Source organism: Oculina patagonica, chromosome 2 (genome assembly GCF_052425735.1).
Source record: "Oculina patagonica isolate OP01 chromosome 2, crgOcupat, whole genome shotgun sequence".
NCBI lineage: Eukaryota > Metazoa > Cnidaria > Anthozoa > Scleractinia > Oculinidae > Oculina > Oculina patagonica.
The window spans coordinates 26,808,303-26,829,226 of record NC_135759.1 but is presented as its reverse complement, the minus strand read 5'-3'; the positions used below and the strand labels follow the sequence as shown (position 1 = coordinate 26,829,226).

Here is a 20,924-nt window from a genome sequence, read left to right as displayed (position 1 = left end):
GAAGAAACTAGCTTGTCTTAGCTATATAAAATTTGAGGATAAATAAAGTTTTATGTTATATGTATATGTGCCATTAACACGGGCTGACACACCCGAGGAAGGAGCTAGTTTTGAGCAAGATCCAATTGATGGAATTCAGCCAGTCTCCCAAACACAAACTGTACCTCCTGTAGCTCTAGAAAGGTCAGAGAGTAGTCCAAAAGAAGAAGTCCCTAAGTGAATGGAGGAACTTATTTGCCAATATTGACTGGCATGGAAGTTTAAGACTGTTTATGATATATTGACTGTCATCCGTTTTGAGACTATGGACTAAAGAAAAAAGTTCACGTAATTTCTGCTTTGATTGGATAACATATATAGATGTAAATAGGCGAAAGAAGCCGAATTTATCTGAATTGGGAGCGACTTACTTCACCGTTTCAAACTGTATTGCATCCTGAACTCACTTATATTTCTTTAAATTATGCATGATTGCCCCTCAATCCATTTTCCCGGCTACATTTTGGTTGGGATAGTACTTAAATAGTATGCAGGACGCGTGTCACTTGTCAACCTAGTAAAATGGCCCAGCTCACAACGAGTCTCTCGTAGCTCAGTTGGAAAGAGCGCCCAACCGGTATCAGGGAGGCCATGGGTTCGATTCCCGTCGGGGACTCAGAATTTTTCTTTGTCCCATGCTCGAGTCATGTTGAACTTACTTCATCTTCATTATTTATTACTGAGCTTAAAATTTACCATCTTAATTATTTACTACAAACTTGATGAATTCGACATTGCTGATCCTAGCAGTATGCAGGACGCGTGTCACTTATCAACCTAGTAAAATGGCCTAGCTCACAACGAGTCTCTCGTAGCTCAGTTGGTTAGAGCGCCCAACCGGTATCAGGGAGGTCATGGGTTCGATTCCCGTCGGGGACTCTTCATCTTCATCTTCATTAAATAAATATATATAATAGCCTTGAGATAAGAAAAAGAAAATACTGCATGGACCAGTAAACAGAGTGGCAATCTTAGCGCAAATCGGTCATACCATAAGCTCGCATATATTTAAACACGATTTATTTGTTGGTATTGGACAACTTTAAGAGAGGGTCCTGAAGGGGTAAAATGGGAGCTGGGATTTGCCTCTTTTTGGGCTGGGAAAATGAGATTCGTGCACTGGGACTGGGATTTTACCACTGGGAATGGGACAAACACTTTGGAAAATGGGAATGGGATTTCTCTTCTTTGTGAGACTTGCTAGTCTCTGACTCTATAATTTCAGACAAATACTCGAATTATCCCACTCAGATGACAAAAAAAGTCAGTATTTTTCCAGGCTTTACGCTGCGGTCATAACATGTCCATGATCAGCGGTTTGTTTAAATAGAGGATAATACATGGTTGCGCGGAGATATGAAATTTATTATCAAGTGGGCGCAGCGAACGAGTTAGATATCGATTTTAACACGAGAAGATAAATTTCATATCTCCAAGCGACCATTTATTAATCTGTTTGTTATAAAAACCTACTAGTTTTTGACGCTTTCCCGACCATTTCCCGAAGATTTCCGAAGATTTTCAAACTGTTGTCCGAAGGTCATACGAATGTTTTCAAACATTTCCGAACTTTTCCGAAAATTTCCGAAGATTGCCGAAGATAACTGAAGATTTCGAGGAAGGTCTGAAGATGTTCCAAATTAATGTCGATAAACTTTAGCTCATATACCTTTGAACCACGGTAAACTTGTCAGCACGTGATTGGTGATATCGTAATTCAAGTGATGTTCTGACTGATCTTAATGAAGTTGATGAAAGCTTTAGTGGTGTGGACAGTAAATATGACACAAGAATTTTGTCTTGATTTTGATTTCGAATCTACAGAGATGATTACTGATGCAGAATCTGTAATATTCGATGAGGAAACTTCACAAGATACTGGTGCTTGAAGTAAATAACGCAGATTACAATATGCTTCCTATGTTTGTTGAGCAAGCGGATGAAGCTGCTTTTACATTAGACAAACTTGTCAAACAAGGGAAAATACCAAAAAATGGGATTTTCTATAAGTACCTTCAAGGATTCCTGCAAGTGTATGTATCCCCATCAGAATATTCGTGGGGTCCTGAATTCATAGAGTTTTTAAAACTCTGAAATACCTTGGTGGTCAGAATACAGTCAATATGATAAGAGGTCCCATGTGGAATGGAATGTGAAGAGGGGGTGTCTTTACCCACAGAACCGATGAAGCCAAACTTATATAGTCATTATATGTACAGGATTTTAACTTGTACTTATGGAAATGGGATTTCTTGTTTATGGACTGGGATCTGGAGTAAAAGTAGCCTGGGAACTGGGATTTGGACCAAAATTTGGCTGGGAACTGGGATTTACGACCCCCCCCCCCCCCCCCTCCCCTTCAGGACCCTCTTAAGAAGGTCAAACCGATCCGGACATTGCCAGTTAGCCCTTTTTAGCCATTTTATGCAGCAAAGCTTTGCTAATTAAGGTTGTAAAAACTTGTTTGTTGTAAAACATCAGTTATTTCTTAAACAGCCCCTTCATTCAAAAAGAACAAGAAAGTTGTTGTTCAATTTATTCATTGGTGTACAAGAGATATGCAAGGCTAGGAAGAGCGAAAATATGAAGTTAACAAGCGCCAGTATTTAAAACAGTGTTTAGCAGTTATCTAATACTGTTATAATAACATCAGTTGCCTCTTGTTTGATAGAAGTCAACAGAGAAAGGAAATTGATGACCTCCTGACATAGAGGAACAAACATACACCCTGAAGTGATCAGTAAACTTTGGTAATACCAAATGACAAGTTCCAACTTTACTTCTGCAGATACGCAAATCCGTCTTACTGGCCACAACTCGTCTTACGCTGGCCGTGTTGAAGTATTTTCTCATGGAGTTTGGGGACGGGTCTTGCATCAGCCATGGGCTCCCAGATGGAGTCAAAAGGAGGCTTATGTGGTATGCAGGCAGCTTGGCTTCCCAGGAGCCATTACAGCCTTGCGATATTCACCGTTTGGAGACGGTTCGGGACCAGTCCTAATGTCTAACGTACAATGCACCGGTACTGAGAAGACTTTACAACAATGTCAGTATCGTGATTGGGTCAACAGTAGGGTGGATAGCAACCATGAAGTGGGAGTGATCTGCAATACAGGCCATTGCGATCCTGGTGACAGTGGTTAGTGGCACGTAAAAACCATTATTTATATTTAATCTGTCATTTATTGCCACAAAATCTTAGTTGCAAAATTATTGCAATGTCACATTGGTTTAATAGTGTGGTGTTAGCGGTCGTGAAGTGAGGCAGAGACATAGAGAGAGTCAGACAAAATTTTAACTGGCAATGTACTGTTTGTGAATTGGTGAATGCTAACGGGAGAAAGCAAAAAGGATAACAATACAAGCCTAAAAACTTACGCGTATCAACTACCTTAATATAATACAAAAAATTGTTTTGTAAAGGATCGTAAAAGATTTGGTTCGGATAGTGTTATTGACAACAAATAAAATACAAAGCGGTAACAAACATAACACATGGAATACGCAGTGTTTGAAAAAAAAACCTAAAATTTACTTGACGTTTCACATGTTACAGCATACATCTTCTTATCAAAATTGAAATGGCCATGAAAAAAGTGTTTATAGTGTTAATGAACTTTACCTTTACCAAACCTTTACCTATTTTATAATCTGTAATTTCACCACTGAGAAAACTCCTACTAAGCACACGTAAAAAATTATTGTAAATTATATTACGCGATAAATTATCAACGATATCACGATTGCGAACAGATTTGCCATGTGAATGAACTAAGCATCATTCGGGTAAATAGTGAAAAATGCTTGGATTCTCTCATAAACTCTAGCAATCTTTGAAATGATTAGTTCTAAATGACCTTACGTACAATCTTTTTGAAACATCATCAGAAATCTTCATAAAAAATGCTTCTGAAACATCGCCTTAATCATGTCACAGTGCTGTTTGGAGACATGAAGTTTTTCTTTGAACTCTCGAAGACTAAGAAATTTCATAACTTTGCGCACACGTGCGTATTTCTCAATTTCCAGCTGTTATTTTCGTACTGGATATTCTGACAGTTTGTTGTTCTTGTCCCTCCGTTAGATATTTCAATTCGTCTTCAAGGATCCTCAGTCCCTTATGCTGGCCGTGTAGAAGTTTTGTACGCAGGGATCTGGGGAGCAATCAGTAGTGACAACTATGTCTGGAATATTAATGCCGCAACAGTGGTTTGCCGGCAGCTTGGTTACCAAGCTGGTGCAGAAGCAGCTTTGAAGACTCGTGTTTTTGGTCTGGTCAACGGTCCAGTGTGGCTAACTAATCTTCAATGCACTGGAAGCGAGGCAAATGTCATGGGTTGCTCTCATGATGCGATTGGAAACAAAACTGAATTGCAATCGCGTTGGAATATTGTTGGTGTTATTTGTAAGAATGGATCCTTTCCAAATGGTAATGTTAATTTAGGATTTTTATACAGCTGTAATTAGCCCGAACTCACGTGCGACACATCAATGGAGTCGAGAGACGAAAAAGAAAGATATATGTCCCTGAGACTTGTGTTTAGAATATTTCAAGGCTTTGCGAAACTTTTCCACTGGCTAAAAACCATCGATAAGCTGTATCACTAGAAGACTCTCAAAAAATTCGTAAATAATCCATAAAATCCAGAAGTCTGTGGTCCTTTCAAATCATTGACAATAAGCCACTCTTTACACTGGTATGTCACGTTTAAGGACTGAGGCACGATAAGTCAGCTTCGGATAAATGTTTTTGAGTATTTGAATTTTGCCGGTTTCCATTTTAAGAATGGCAACTGGTTTTAACCGATTTGAATAAATCGCTTAAGTTGAATTTTTCTTTTTCATGTTTGGTATACGTCCAATGAATACCAAGAATTTCGATTGGGATTTCGGTGTTTGTGATTCCTAATTGGTCTGTTGACTTATTAGTATACTGCGTGCCTAAAGTAAACGATTTTATTTTATCGTTGTTTTTTTTTAAACCTGAACATTGTCCAAATTTGTTTTATTAACGATTTAACCAGATAAGCATAGCCGAGCTCACGTCTCGAAGAAAGGTAAGATCATCCACGAAGGCATACAACTTTATCTCCTCTTCCCCAACTGCGATGTCGGTAATACAGTTGTTTTCGCGAATGCGAATAGCTAGAATTTCAATTAACAATAGGCATGGTGTAAGTGGGTCGCCCTGATACACACATCGTCCAATAGCAAATAACTTCATGCAAAAATCGTCATCCATATAGCTCAAGGCCCATCTGATTACGGATGGGCCAAAATTAAAAGGTTTTACTGGTTAATTTGTTGGGTTGACTGTGTTAAGCTGAAAAACTTTTTCAAAATCAAAAGTGATCAGGAAGCTAGACATAATTTCAGTATATTTAGTATAATTTCAAGTGGAAAATTCAAGAATGGGACATTCTGATTGGTCGAGAAGCTCGGTTTATAGCGCTATATTCACCGCACTAGGCGGTGAATAAAGCATCTCAAGGCTTGGCTACTAAGCCTTGCCACCTTTGCCATCCAGGCAGTGAACATGGTGCATTTACTGAATGAAATTTTCCCTCGTATGAAAGAAATCACTTCAAGTCCTGGATATTTAAAACATTGGGAATTTTTCAATTATCCACCAAGGCTTTTGGACCGAAAATATTTTCAAGAGATGGTTTTTAAGGAATTAGAGTTGATCGTAAACATGGTGGTTTGGATATTGCACGCAGCCATAAGAAACAAAGTCAGATCGACTGACAAAACATTATTTTATAGTGCTCTTGTCACCGTAGCTAGCCATTCCGAGAAAATTCACGCAATTGCTCAGAAGTCACCAGCGATTTAACACAGGTACCAGATATCTACCCTTGTCGTAGTGTTTGTTTTGTTCTGTTTTATTGCCTAAACTTGAGTGTAAATTATGATTTCAATCGATGACTTACACTGGTTTACAGTTATGCAAGCGAGCACTTGTGTTTGTTGCTTTCATGTTTTCTATTGTCATTTTGCAGTTCTTGATATTCACCTCTGAAAATTATACAATTATTCGCTTCAGGCTCAGTGGTTATTGTTGAATAATCCCCGATAGTCCATGAGCCAAGACCCCAAAAATGGATTTTCGTAGCACCCCCCTTAATACCTAGTGAAATTGGTATCAAATTAAAGCTAAAGGTGTCAATTTTCTAAAATTACTTGTTACCAGGATGATAACTGGTGCATAAGGGAGATACGGCAAGGTTTTTTCGAGGGGGTGGTAGGGATGCTTTTAACATTGTAAATACACGTGATGTAAAAACTGTAATACAAATCACGAAATACTTGCCCAAAGTTGATTAACTCTTCTACAGATATACTTAAAATTAGTATTTTGTCATATTTCACACTTTTCATAATTTTGTGACCAGCCATTTGCACCCATTGCCATGGAAACCATGGATATATCCCATTGCTACTATTTCGTTAATTGCAAATGCTGTTTCTCATGATTACAACCCAGTTAGCACGAAAAAAAATTATTTTTGTGTTTTTTCCTTGTAATCGCATTAGTTTGTTTGAACCACAACGCATTTCACGCCTTTGTCCCATCATGCATTTAGCAAACACACGGCAGGGTCCTCCATGCTGGAAATTTGATGAATAAACACCAGGTAAGGAATTGTCTTTTTTTCACAAAATGGCTATAATTGTGGACGTAAATGGGCTCACATGAATTCTTAAGGCGACTCTTGCCATTATTTAAAGCCTCACTTTGTACTTAATTGCTTATAAAAAATGTTTTTGCAACACCAGAATGCATTTACGGTCAAACTAAGGTTACACTCACGAGGAGCAGAGGAACAAAGCAAGTTTCGAAATAAGTTTAGCTGAGGCTCTAAATAACTACATTTTATTCTGTTATTTAGCAATACATGTTCTTAATAACTTTTATTATAACTGTTGCAAAGAATAAAGGATATTATAACAAACAGATTGCAAATTTCAGTTTCTAACAACAAAGTGTCTTAAAAGGGATTTTTCTACATGCAAGAGTCTGTTTATGCAATATGTTTTAGCCATAGGAAAGGAAGGAAAGTCTTTATTTAACGAGGGTAGCGTTAGTTTGAGTCCAGTGCTTTTCTACTCGTCTTCACCCTCGCAGTCGTCGTCATTGACATCGTCATCTCCATTATTAAAGTCTGTTGTAGTGTTCATGCAATTTTCAGAGCAAGTACAAGCTTCTGTGAAAGGCAAGCCTTTACCGACACATGAACGCATCGCCTCGTTTGGCGAATGCCGCGGCACCCACAGCAAACTATTTCCATCACAGCTTGTGGAGATGGCGCCAGGTCTGTCCAAACGATCTCAAGGCGTCCTTCCTTCAGTTTCCATCCATGGCTTACCGGTTCTTGCTCAATTCTTGGCTGTAAGGCTTTCTTCCAGAGAAAAACTTGGTAGTTGGCTCGCTTAAGGTGGTATCGGAAGGCAGCGCTTGTTGGCGGGAGTTGGTGAGACTGCACGTTTTTGCCCTTGTAAAACATTTTGTAACGGAGGTCATTGACCAGCTTACACCGATTATCGTTGTACAACATGCAAACCACTTCTTGCAACCTGGTAATGCTCTGCCCGCTCATGGTAAGGCTCTCTCCAATAACTTGGACACTGTCACTCTTGACTTGGCTGTCTCTGTCCATTTCAAACGCCCTTTTCTTGTCCTTGCCTGAAAATGAACTCAAAGCATCACAACCTGTTAACGCATGCAAACTAGGGAGGACTCGCCATACCCTGGGACCCAGCTTCTCGCACAGTCGGGGAACGCTTATCAAGCGTGATCTCCTTATTTTCCCACTTATCAAGATCATTTCGACAGGAATGGCTGATTGGTGGTGACAGGCCACCACTTCAGCAGCTGTATCCGGTTAGACTATGACGACCCATTGATGTTGAAGTTCATGTAAAGAAGCGTGTTTCGCATGGAGGAACATCCGTGTATCAGCTTTCTCCTGGTCGGTATGCAGTTTTGTTTCGTCAGTGGCTGTCATACGTCCATCTATTACGACAAGCCTGGTGCAGTGATTGCCATGGGAAACATACATTACACGGCTGCCGATCCTTTCAGCATATTCTTCCTTCGACCTGTACTCAGAAAGGAACCTGAGAAGACGCACTTTGTTGCTACCGGATAACAAGTACTTCTTCCACTGGCGTAGACAGAACTGCTGGGAGCTAGTTATGGCGACCGCTAGCTGACCAGTATTGCTTCTTCTTTCCATCAAAAAGTCAACTCTTCTTGTTTCCCCTGCCTGTATCAGTATTCTCTTGAAAATCATAACTGCCAAGTCGGAGAATCTCTCTGGTATCTTCCTCACTGTTTAAAGCATTGCCATTGTGTCGATGATGACTGCTGGTGTTTGAGCTGGCAAGCCCTGAAGACTCTCTACCCCAACCTCTAGAAGTTTGCCGCTTTGTTGGTTTTCACTAGCGCACCAGCGACCATGGACGTGAGCCCAGCTCGTGGACTGGCAACTGTCGAAAGTACATTTGCCTGCTTTGATCAATAACGAGTAATCCACCAAAAAGATTTATTTTCTGTTCTTATTATGACAGCACTTCCTCCCTTTGACACGGTTGTCTTCCTTTGAACGTCACGGAAAAAACCACGTACCAAGCTTCAACTTGGAGAGTGTCTCAAAGAAACCTACAGAATCATTCAGCAGTCTGTCCTTACAAACGCTGTTCCTTTCCCTTTGGCGGCAAGTTAATCTAACTTGTTGGTTTCCGTCGCTACACAACCAGAACTAAGACTGGCGAGTTCCTCTGATGGTTCAAATGGATCCTTCCAATTGCTGACAACCTCCATTACTTTTCTTACATGTTTATCGCGTTTCATCCGAGACTTCCCAGCTTCCTTGTGACGACGATCTTCTTCTTTTTTCCCTGTCATCCTACGACACTTGTCAACAAAAAGGGCACGAGAATGCGCAGTTAAGATCCATCGCTGTACCGCATTCTTTTTGAGACTGAAGCCAACGATGCCACCTTTTGTTTTCGTACTTCTGTTTAAAGTCTGTTCTACGGTCTGGTCAACGGAAAGTTGAGCAAATTCATGTTTAGTGTTCCACTGGACGCCAAAGTCTCCATTCTCTGACATCATTTGAGCTTCAAGGTGGGTTTCTGACAGCTGGATCAGGTAAACAGGTAGGTAACGAGCATAATTCACATGGTCGTAGGCGACTACCATGGCAGCATTTCCCTGATGCACCCAATACGGAGGGGCCAGTTGCCTTCTTTGGTTGCTCTGATAAATGTCAGCAGCAACAAGATCATTTCAAAGTACGATCTCCAGAACGTTTTAAGGGAACCATTGTCTTCTTCACTATATAACTTGAAAAGATCAAAAATCTTGATGAAGTCTGCCATCACGAGAAGCCTATTAAATTTCTCAGCGGAAATGTCTTTTCTAATATCCACTATGGCATTAGTGAGTTTTAAGTAGTTGGTTGGGTGACCGTTGTTCTGAAGCCACGACTTGAATCCTCTCCACTGTAGCCACTGTAGTGCTTCGAATAATTGATTGCCCTATTACATGTGGCAAATTGTTTTAAAAATGTCTCACAAATACCACGATGGTTATAAGACAAACTACTACACTAGAAACTGATTAAAAGATAATTGGAGACTATTTTGCAAAAAAAGAGGCAATTTCTTACCTTCTGCTGATTCAGCAAATTTCCAAGATGGCAGACCCTACTATGTGGTTGCTAAGTGCATGACGGGACAGGGGCTCAAAATGCATTGTGGTACAAACAAGGCAAGGCGATTAAAAGGGGAAAACACAAAAACAATTGATTTTTTCGTGATAATTGGGTTGCAAACATAAGACAACGACATTTGTAACCAAGAAAATAGCAGGAATGGGTTTATTTACGGTTTCCATGGCAACTGGTGGAAAGCAACAAACCTAAAAAGTGTGAAATGTGACAAAATACTAATTTTAAATATGTTTGTTAAAATCTTTATCAACTTTGGGCGCGTATTTTGCGATTTGTATTAGAGATTTGACATCACTTGTATTTACAAAGCAAAACTTACCTCCACTCTCCCCCCGTAAAAAGCATGTCATATCTCCCTTATGCACCACTTACCGTCCTGGTAACAAGTGGATTGAGAAAATTTAGACCTTCACCTTTAATTTGATACCAATTTCACTAGGTATTAAGGGGGGTGCTACGAAAACCTATTTTTAGGCCCCTTTTGAAATTTGGCTCATGGACTACGAGACAAAGTCAACAATAATCACTGAGCCTGAGGCGAATAATTTTTATTCCATAATATCACCGATCGTGCGTGTAGCGTTTAAAACTGATCTAACCTGAGCAAAGGCCTTTTGGTTGTGGTGGATTATGTCCAAGAAGACTTTCTTAAACGTTTACAAAGGGCTATGGAACCAATTTTTGTATCAACGTTGATCAAAGAGATCAGTCTCCAATTTCTTTTAAATCTTTTGTAAATCTTTGTCTTTTCAAAAAAGTTATTACAGGCTGACGTTGAGAAGTAGCTAGGGGCCCTGGAACCCCGCCTGGAACTTGCAAAAAAAACCTGCACCAATATAAGTTTATCTACTTTATCAAATAACGTGTACTGTAAAAGTTTATTTCCTAATCTAAGAAAGATTTTCTGTGGGAACACACGGGGCATTGCATGATGAAATGACAGATAGAAATTGTCTCGTTAAAAGCTCAATCCGCGCCATCTTGAATCAGTGGACGTTTTAAATTAAGCATTTTCCTCAAATTAACGTTAAATAAATTTAACTGACCTTAACTAATATTTGATTAAACTTACCTTTAAAAGGTGTGCAAAATTAACTGGAAACTGTAGAAATATTAAAAATAGGTCACCAAGGGTGACATGAGTCTAATGCCGTATGGCATAGTGATACAGATTGCGCGATTTTCGTAAGCCGGTTAAAATTGGTTAGAGGTTTGTGTTCGGGAGTTTAATTTAAAATGCTTATAGCAAGCTAGGGGCATCGTGGATGATTATGGATGAAAACGAAACAGTCATAAATGTTATATGCTTCACAAAATTTAAAGTATGAACAGGAGTTGATGTTACTTCTTCCGTATTGTCCGTAAAAGCAGAAACGATTAAACATTTGGACAAGATTGCGTGACGATTTACAAAAAGCATGTTCATTACAACAAGGGTTGAAGAACTTCACATCGTTTTCTTTCAGATTTTTCACCATTTTGATGATGACTCTTGAAACAGATTTTGCAATAAAAGCACTTGAAATAGTGACTGTTACTCCATTGTACTGTAAGCACTTAGTGACAGATTTTCCTAAAAACGGGTGTAAATGCTCACGTCAATATAATGATGACCTTTTGAACGCTGGAAACTAGGCAATTATTATCGAGCTACCATACACAGGAGCGAAGACTGTTTATCATGATGTACAAATTTCGCGAATCATCACTTCCATATCAATGTAACCATTTTATGATTTTTCTAGCTGTAAGAAGAACTTAAGATCTCTGAGAGTCGTAAAAGCATGAAATTCGATTTCAGTGTATGGCAAAGGCCGGGACAGTGTAATACTGCAAAGCGGCCAAACAAACGCATTTTGATTTAGTCGCGTAACTTGATTTACATTTATCCATGTACATCTTTTATTTTTGAAGGTTTTTGTTTGCACTGTAAAGAAAAAATTGGTCAAAATTCGAATGACTTAAATACAAAAACCGAGGTAAAGTTTTCTATTTTTTAAAACAAAATAAATATTTGGTCGCATTGTGTAAATAAACGCGAGTCGCCGTCGAAATATTTTTTCTCAAAGACGTCTTGCTTTTTAAGCAAGACGAAAACACAAGTGCTTAACTGAACTGAAAACGAAGATTTATTTTCACAAAAAGCTTACAAATGTCTTAACTGGAAAATTATTTCGTCCTGTTCAAGTGTTGAATAATCGTGACTTGAGAAAGAACTTTTAATTATGCGTGGGAACACGTGTCGCTGATTGGCTGTTTTTAATTGAAACTAATCGTGCGTGTCCGTACGGAGTCCGTTCTTGCAGCTGATCATTGTTTTCTGCATTAAAGCGAACGATTATCGATCCCGAACCATTCCCTTGGGATTGCTAACAGCTTTTTTCATATAACAAAGAGTCTAATGCGCATGCGCAAAGCGCACGCAAGCATTAGACTCAAAAATAGTAATGGGGTTAACCGTTTGCCGTAAAACGGCCCAAAATTTAGCCTTAGGCGTAAAAATTGGAAAAATTTAGCCGTTAGACGTAAAATATGTTAACCGTAAAAAATCGGTCAGTAATTTTAAATAAAACAGACTAGGTCAATTCATCTCCCTAGAATGATCCTGAGATCTAAATATGTTTTTCAGTAATGAAAATTTATTTTTAACTTTGAAAAACAATGGAAATTAATGTTTAGCTTCTGTTAACAGTAATGGAAATAAATTAACCGTTAGCCGTAAAAAAGGCAAAATTTTAAACGTTAACCGTAAAAGCCACCACCAACAACAACAATACTTTATTTAACCACGCGACACCTAGGAGCGCAAGCCCTCGTTAAAATCTGTGCGTGAACGCAAAATTGTATAAAAGAAAAAAATTATATAATTATCTATGTAAATATGTATTATAAAATAGACGCCTAAAAAGAGTTAAAAATATTAAAACCTAAAATATTTACCTAGTAATCGTTTAAATGTTAAAAGATCTTTAGCGTCCTTTACAAATGGTGGTATTGAGTTCCAGATCCTGGCGGCGATGAAAGAAAAGGACTTATGCCGCCATTCCACCACCCCATTGAGACCCTCATAGTATTGTTCAAAGGCAAAATCTTTTATCAAACATATCTGACATTTCCAAACTATATTCTCTTACTAGGAATGCCTGTCAGGCTTCGCGGGTCGCACTCACCAGGTATTGGACGAGTGGAGGTTTATTACGCTGGAAAGTGGGGCTCAATTCACGCAGCCTATTGGGACATAAATGAAGCCACAGTTGTCTGCAGACAGCTGGGATATTTAGCAGCATCATTATCAGGCTACAGACTTTTCTGCTCCGCTGCTGTTGCACATTGGTTTGTGTGGTTCAATTGTAACGGAAATGAATCATCTTTAGACCAATGTCCAAGACATTTCAATGATTACTATTCGTATTATGGATATTATGACGGCTATTGTGCGAGTGTTGTGTGCAAAGACAAAACTGCTGATTCAGGTAAATGCACTATCCTCGTCAAAAGTATAAAATCCAAAACCGCAAGGCCCCTAAACGCAATAATTGTTCCCCTTTTGCGGGGCGCCAATATTGCGTTTCCATACTGAGCTTTATATATTTTTGTGGGATATTTTGACAGTTAACTCAAGCATGGAATACCGCACAGTATATTATTTAACATTATCTATTACAGTTCAAATTCTTGACTTTTTAATCTAATGATTTTGGTTTTGCTTTTTGTTGGCGTGACAGTGAAAACCAGCAATAGACAATATGAATAAGCTTTCATTAAAGTTTGGCGGTCTCGTCAGTTTAAGCAAAGAGAGCAAAATAATTCGCCTCTGATAAGAGGTGCGTGCTGTTAGTTAACTTGTAGGTCACCTTCATTTTTCTTAACAAATGCCGGACAAACATCCTAAATACTGATAGGACTAATCATAGAAGTGTGCGAGAGGTTTGTCACATTTGAGCCTACTTATATGGCTAAGCTCCCTCGAGTCTCCTATAGCTCATGCAGTGGCACAGCGTCCGACCGATGTGCGGAAGGTAGGGCTAACCCAAAGATGCTCGGCAACTTTTTGGCAACTTTTCATCTTTTGACCAACCGTTTCCTTTTCGAGCAACTTTCGAGCACCTTTATGCAATTTTGAGCAACTTTTTGCAATTTCTAGACCGAAGATTCCCGAATATTGTCCGTGTGTTTTTCGAAGGGCATACGAACGTTCCGAGCATTTTTCGAACTTCTCCGAAGATTTAAGACAAGGTTCAGAAAATGCTTCAACTTTCGGATCATTCAGCATTAAAAACTCGTCAGCAAACATGATGTCATCGGTTTCTTCACGATTGTTCTTAGTTTTAAAAATTCCCTGTGATTTAACAAATTTTGTCCTTAAAATGTTCTTTAGATGTTTCTGTTGGAGTTAAATTGCATAAAAGTGCTTAGAAATCTTACCTTCAAAGGGAAATTAGCATATATCTGGAGAATGTTCTTCTAATTTTGGATCTTTCAAGCAAAATAATGGATTTTCAACTTTTTGGGAATTTTCGAGCATCTTTGGGACAGCCCTACAACCCAAGACAGAAGTCCTTGGGAAGGTTGGAAATGGACGCTTTGATTTCAACAACTTTTAATAAATCTGATCTATAGGTACGTACACAACGTGTATGGGCCCCCCTCTCCCCCATATCCATGTTGAAGTATTACTGAACATTATGATAGACAATATGCTGTGGTTTAAGCCTCTAGGTATACTTCAACATTGAATGAGGGGGGGAGGGGATCGCAAACTAGGTGACCTCCCCAAAAGTATTGTCTGGGGTTGTGGGTCCTCCTGTTGAGAGAGGTGGGAAAATTTTTGCAAGTAGCTTGGGTCACTAACTTATAAATTACTAACTTATTTCTCGTTTAACATAAACCAACCAAGATCATCATTTTTTATAGAAACGATATTTTATCGATAGGACTTGAAGTGAGGCTGAGAGGCTCTCCAGTACCTCACGCTGGTAGAGTGGAGCTGCGATTCAAAGGTGTTTGGGGAACGATCGGCTGCGTGTACTACCCTGCAGACCAGAGGCATATTGATCCTGAATTAGCTCGTGTAGTATGCAGGCAGTTGAATTTTACTGACGGCATCCTCGCTACTGGCTGGTCCGTGTTTGGCCCGGGAACTGGGCCCCAGTGGTTTTACAATTATGAGCTGAAGTGTCTTGAAAACGAGAGTAATTTATTAAATTGCAGTCAACACGAACCTCATATGACAAGGCAGGGTTCTTACTCTGATCTCAGTGTTGTTTGTAAACCAGATGTTCCCCAAACCAGTGGTAAGTTATCAAATCAGTATTCATGAATGAGAATCTAGTTATGGAATTATAGGACCTAACCTTTGCCCTCTTTGTAAAACTATTTCATGGGCACCTTATTTAAAAACATATTTATCGTATTTTCTCGATTAAACGCCAGGTTTTAAAGGTGGAGTTGTTAATAGCTCCCTCAAACATTAACTTGAGGTATTAAAGCTAATGTATGAAGCGCCTTTCTTTTTAAAGTGTATATGACATGAAAAATATTTTCTGCTTATTTGAAAGGCCTTTCGAAATACAGAAAAATGGCGTTTTTCTTTTCGCAATATCTTTTTTCGTTTCAGAGATATTGACGTTTTTGTATTATGCAAATTAGATCAGTGATGACGTCATAAGATTTGACTCTAGAAAATGGTAAAATGACGTCATCACTGATCTAATTTGCATAATACAAAAACGTCAATATCTCTGAAACGAAAAAAGATATTTCGAAAAGAAAAACGCCATTTTTCTGTATTTCGAAAGTCCTTTTAAATAAGCAGAAAATATTTTTCATGTCATATACACTTTAACCACCAGGCTCGAATAATTTGCCTGAGTCAAATAAACACTGGGTCCACCATATCAAGTTTGAAATAAGTACATGAAGCGTTAAATAACCCGATTTCGATATTTTAAAATTCAGCCTGAAACAATACACATCGCTACGAGGCTCTGGGAAAAAAACCCACAAATTCTATAGTTTATTCCCCGGAGCCCCGTACTGAGGTCTATTGTTTTAGGCTGAATTTTAATATATCGAAATACACATTCTAAGCAGTACGCTTACTCGGATCGTTCCTGTACTTCCATCAATTAAGGAAACTGAATGGAACGAGTCTTCCTTTAAGATTTAACCCTGAGTAACTAGTGACTTCTTAATAGTCTGAACGCGTCAAAAAGACATGACGTTAGTGTATTTGCTGATTCGAATTTAACAGTTTGTGTTTCTATTATGCTCACCACTAGTAATTGTAATGTAGTGTTCATATTTTCTTTAAACTGAATCCATCCCAATCGGCGAGTGGAATCCATAATGAGGAAGAAGCCATAGCCTGCTCTGCAAAACGGAATAGCTGTGAAATGAAGAAACTATCTGCGGAGAAGAAGGGTCAAGAAGAGTTAGCTAATCGGGAATTAAAACTGCATACCCAAGGCATCAACTTTACTAAGAAATTGACGGCCTATTGAGAAAATGTAGAGCAACACCTGTGAGTGCTATACAGAACGAAGAATTATTATACCTAATCGTACCTTTTTGGTACGCTTCGGCTGCATATCAGGCGAGTTTGGTCGAGCCATGGTTCGTATTTTGGCGAGACGCAGTCGAGCCAAAATACCCATGGCGAGACCAAACGAGCCTGATATGCAGCCGAAGCGTACCAAAAAGGTACGATTAGGTATTTACCGTACCCAAATTCAGCCAAAACTCCGGTTATATTTATCGCTCTGTTGAAGCCATGCTTGCTAGGTCCGTATTGCAAATTGTGTTGACTTGGTCTTCAACACTTATACCAAGTTCTTCTTCTGCCTTTTTTCCACTCGTTTGTTTAGAGTTTCATTCTCTAAATTTTCAAAATCAAAATAAAGCGAAAAATTTTGAAATTCCGACTCCTTTTTTTTCAGTCTGAATGTCTCAGTACTCGTCGGCAAACATCGCGCAATTGGCGAACGCGCTCAAGTTTAGTTTTGGTGGGAAAGTTTTTCTCTTTTTACGACCGACGCCGCTAAATTTAAATTACGAAGTTCTGTTTTATTGGTAAAACCTCTTTTCAATTCATCGTACAGTAACACTACTTTACTTCAAAGTGACCGTGATATGGGGGCATATCAGGTCAGTGACTTGATATCGTAGGATATCAAGTCACTATCGCGCTTCTGATTGGCTACTTGCGAAATTGGGTACGGTAATTACTAATATTGTCATCCTACTATTTTTAATGTTTCAAACAATTTGCCAATTGCAGGTTTTCAGGTTCGTTTAAGTGGATCCAGCCTTCCTTTTGCGGGTACCATCGAGGTGATGTACCACGGAGTCTGGGGCAGTGTATTAGGTGATGGTATTGACATTAATGTTGGTCACGTGGTATGCCGTCAGCTGGGGTATTCTGGTGCCAATAAGATATTTAATAGAGCAGCATTTGGACGAGTGAAAGGACCAATGTGGATATGGAAAATACAATGCATTGGAAACGAAGCAGAAATTTCCCATTGTGCAGTCACAACATGGGACAATATAACACAGTCGTTGTATGAAAGTTATTTCCGACTTCCATTGTATGCAGCTGGTGTGCTCTGTAATGAAGCAAATTCTAGCGCATCTAAAAGTAAGTCATAATCAAAAAATTCCGCTATTAAAGGGAATTTTGAGATATATAGCTACACCAATTTCTTTTACCTCGAATTAAAAACTCAGTATTGCCTCAAGGGTAATTCATCCTGGTGTCAATGGACCAAAAAAGATATATATTCCCGGTTTGACCAGAATAGAACAGCGCGAATGAATACACCTTTATGTGTGCGCGAGCAAGACGATAATTACACAGGGCAAAGAAGATTGATCGAATTTTGGACGAGAAAAAATTACAAGGACAATAAAACAGTTGCATAATTGATCCCTTATTCGATGGTTATCCAGATAGAAAGCGCGGACGTTTTACTCGAAGATCGCAACTTTTTTTCGTAAAATATATCATCGCGTATAATCTGTCTTCGTGACATAAATACAAGGACGCATGTGGTTGAACCAGTGGCATGTTTGTGAATGAATATATCACTATTAACTGGTATTTGGTTCCCTAGGTGTAAAAGTAAGGCTAGCTGGCGCACCTATCAGAAATGCTGGACGAGTGGAAGTATTTTACGCAGGAGTCTGGGGCACAGTGAGCCGCGGAGGATGGGACATAAAAGATGCTCACGTGGTATGCCGTCAGTTGGGATATCCTGGAGCCACTTTACATGGTTATAGTCATCAGTTTGGTGACGGTTCTGGACCATTGTGGTTTGTAAACGTGGGATGTATTGGTTATGAGACCAATTTTGGCGAATGTTTCAAAGATGTCTACGGTTACCCGACGCGTGTTGCGGCGGGCAAAACCGCAACGGCTCTGTGTAATCAAACAGGCAAGAAAAAATAAATTTAAGTCGTAGCCTAACTTACTGACTGGACAGATTTATTCTAGTTATTGTTATGATTAAGTTCGATTTTCAATCCTGAGTTGCTTTGACAAATGAAAAAATAAAACGCCCGGAGAAACAAAAATACCAAAGATTGAAATTGCAAAACTGATTTTCTACTGAATAAGGTTTCAAAGTTAACTGTTGTTGTACTTTTGTTTAAAGGTTTCTTTCCTGCAAATTGTGGAGTAACCATTGACGTTTAATGATCAAACATTAATATAAAAAGACCATTTCTAGTAGGTCCTTAAATGTTGAAATTTTTGTAGCAGGATAGCGATTCTTCCCCGATTTTTTTTGAGGAGAGTGGGACGGCTGTACACAGGCTAGTGGCCGGAGAGCAAACTAGGATTTGTCATTCTTTCTTTTATTCCCAGTCAGTGACATTTTACTTTCTTTACTAATCGGATGGATGACCTTAAATAACGCCAGAACATCTTATATAACTTTCCAGACTGCTCACAAGTCATGTGTGCAAACAACGGAACCTGTATTGAGACTACAGTTGGTGCTGTTTGTAACTGTACAGATGGATTTACGGGTTTCCATTGTGAAATACGTGAGTAAAGAGAATAATATTACAATTAGTTCACATTGTTGTTCTGAAGGGTTTCGGCCAGGCTGAAATCCGAGGAGGCATCCTTATAGTCCCTGCATATTCTTGGTATACAGAAAAAATCTCGATTTTGATCGAAGTGGGCGCGCTAAGGGTCTCGGGAGTGGGCGCGTACGGGTTTTGGGAGGTGTGATAAAAAGAGATTACCCATGGAAAATACACGCGTACGATTTTTATTCACGAGTTGAGTAGTTGGGTAGTATCAAAAAAAAATCGTACAAAGCATTTTCCATGGTGTAAGGGACGGACCATTGACTTTTTGGAGGGGGGGGGGGATGAAAAATATTGAAAAAAATTGTTTGCAGGGCCTCGAAAGACAAAATAAATTGTTTGCAAACACGATATGTATAACAAAAAATAGTAAGAATTTCGAAAAAAAATGTTCGCAGAGGTGCATAAACTAAAAAAAAAAGTTTGCAGAGGAAAATTTTTCATCCCCCCCCCCCCTCCAAGAAAATAATGGTCCGTCCCTAATTTGTTTATTTTATAGGTACTGAGGTTTTTAAAAAACAAAATCGCTCGACGTTTTACGCGCGTTTTAGGAAACCCATTCATCTTCCAGAAACTAAAATAACATTCTTTTTGTCTTTAAAAATCAAAAATTAAATGAACTAACACACAAAATGAGACGCCAGTTTATAAAAAGAGTTTATGTTCTCACAACTTTGACAGAAAAAACTTTGGATAGAAAACCTGACTGAGGCTTGCTTAAAAACTTGCAAATTCGAATTCAAAACAGCAGTAAACGCTGAATAACTTAACGCCAACTCGAACGAACGTTTACCAAATTCAATCAAGAAAACAGTCTGCAAAAAAACCAAGGACAAACCTGCAGTGTAGCCATCATCTGAATCAAAACTCGCTACAATCCCTCGGAGGGAAGACGAATGCGAATATATGAATAATGTGCGAATATAGTCAAAGATTTATTCAACTCCGCAGGAGGAATTTTCACTATCTCGCTTCCTGCTTCTCCTTTTGTTTGAAGAAACGCTGTCAATGAGGCCGTCTTGTTTAGTTTTCTTTATAGTGCTTTGATTTTCCTGCAGTGAATTAAGGAAAGAGTTCCACTAATTTTTGGAGGGGATGGTTTAATTTAAAATATATTGAGGCTATCGCTTGAAAACATGCACAGGATGAAGTATTTTTATGAAAAATTTCATTTTTCGGATTAATGAACTTTGCTGCTTGGTACGTAACATACCACACCAATTGTTGATATAAATTTGAATCCAAATTTACGAGATCTTGCACATGTAGTGTTTGACTAATTTTGATTTCTACGAATGGCTGTAACAACCAAGTTTAGAGATCTAAACGGGGATTTGCAATTTTTTTTCTGTTGTCTCAATTACAACGTCTTTCCTTAGGAGAGGGACTGGGACTAGGTAAAAATAGGAAATAACGAAGAAACAATAAACAGTTTTCAAAATCCCCGTTTAAAACGACGTATGTCCAGGTGAAGTTAAGGTTTTGAGATAAAAACCGATAGATTTCTAGTACGTTTACATTTCGTAACTTAACTGGTCACAATACTTACATTTTAAGGCGTGGTCAGTCACGTGACCACTTAAAGCTGAGCCAATCATCAAAACGTTTGATTTCCCATCTAAACACACTATTAGAAGCCAAGTTCTTGAGAAAAAGACCAAATATAGTAGAAATGAAAGGGAAAAGCCCTGGGAACGAGGTTGTCATTCCTTAATTCATGTGAGTGTACTGCAATATTAAAAGACTCGAAGGAGCCGTTAAAACTGATACACAAACCTCGACGTGTTTTCGACGAGAATCAAAATGGCGATTCCGTACGTGTTGTTTACTCTACGGTGAGTTTTCGTCGTTCGCGTTTGCGATTGGACAAACGACGTTTTTTCACTAGTGAGTTTTCAACGTTCACGTTTCCTACTGGCTAATGCATTTTACGTATCATTTGTACGCAATCGTTTTTTCGTAAGTAAATCTCAGTATCTATGATATAAAATCTTTGTTCAACGATTGGTTAGTAATGACGTAAGATCAAGGAACCTTGTATTCTGATTG

General features: G+C 38.8%; 1 protein-coding gene across 1 annotated transcript in view; it reads left to right on the top strand.

Annotated features, from left to right (window-relative positions):
- LOC144642251 (scavenger receptor cysteine-rich type 1 protein M130-like) overlaps positions 1 to 20,924 on the top strand; it is a 32,487-nt gene that overhangs the window by 3,548 nt on the left and 8,015 nt on the right. Inside the window, exons 2-8 of the mRNA XM_078501232.1 lie at positions 2,828 to 3,178; positions 4,124 to 4,468; positions 12,917 to 13,252; positions 14,714 to 15,073; positions 17,059 to 17,418; positions 17,894 to 18,214; positions 18,723 to 18,827. Coding sequence (XP_078357358.1) covers positions 2,828 to 3,178; positions 4,124 to 4,468; positions 12,917 to 13,252; positions 14,714 to 15,073; positions 17,059 to 17,418; positions 17,894 to 18,214; positions 18,723 to 18,827 — 2,178 coding nt within the window. The remainder of the gene's footprint in view (positions 1 to 2,827; positions 3,179 to 4,123; positions 4,469 to 12,916; positions 13,253 to 14,713; positions 15,074 to 17,058; positions 17,419 to 17,893; positions 18,215 to 18,722; positions 18,828 to 20,924) is intronic.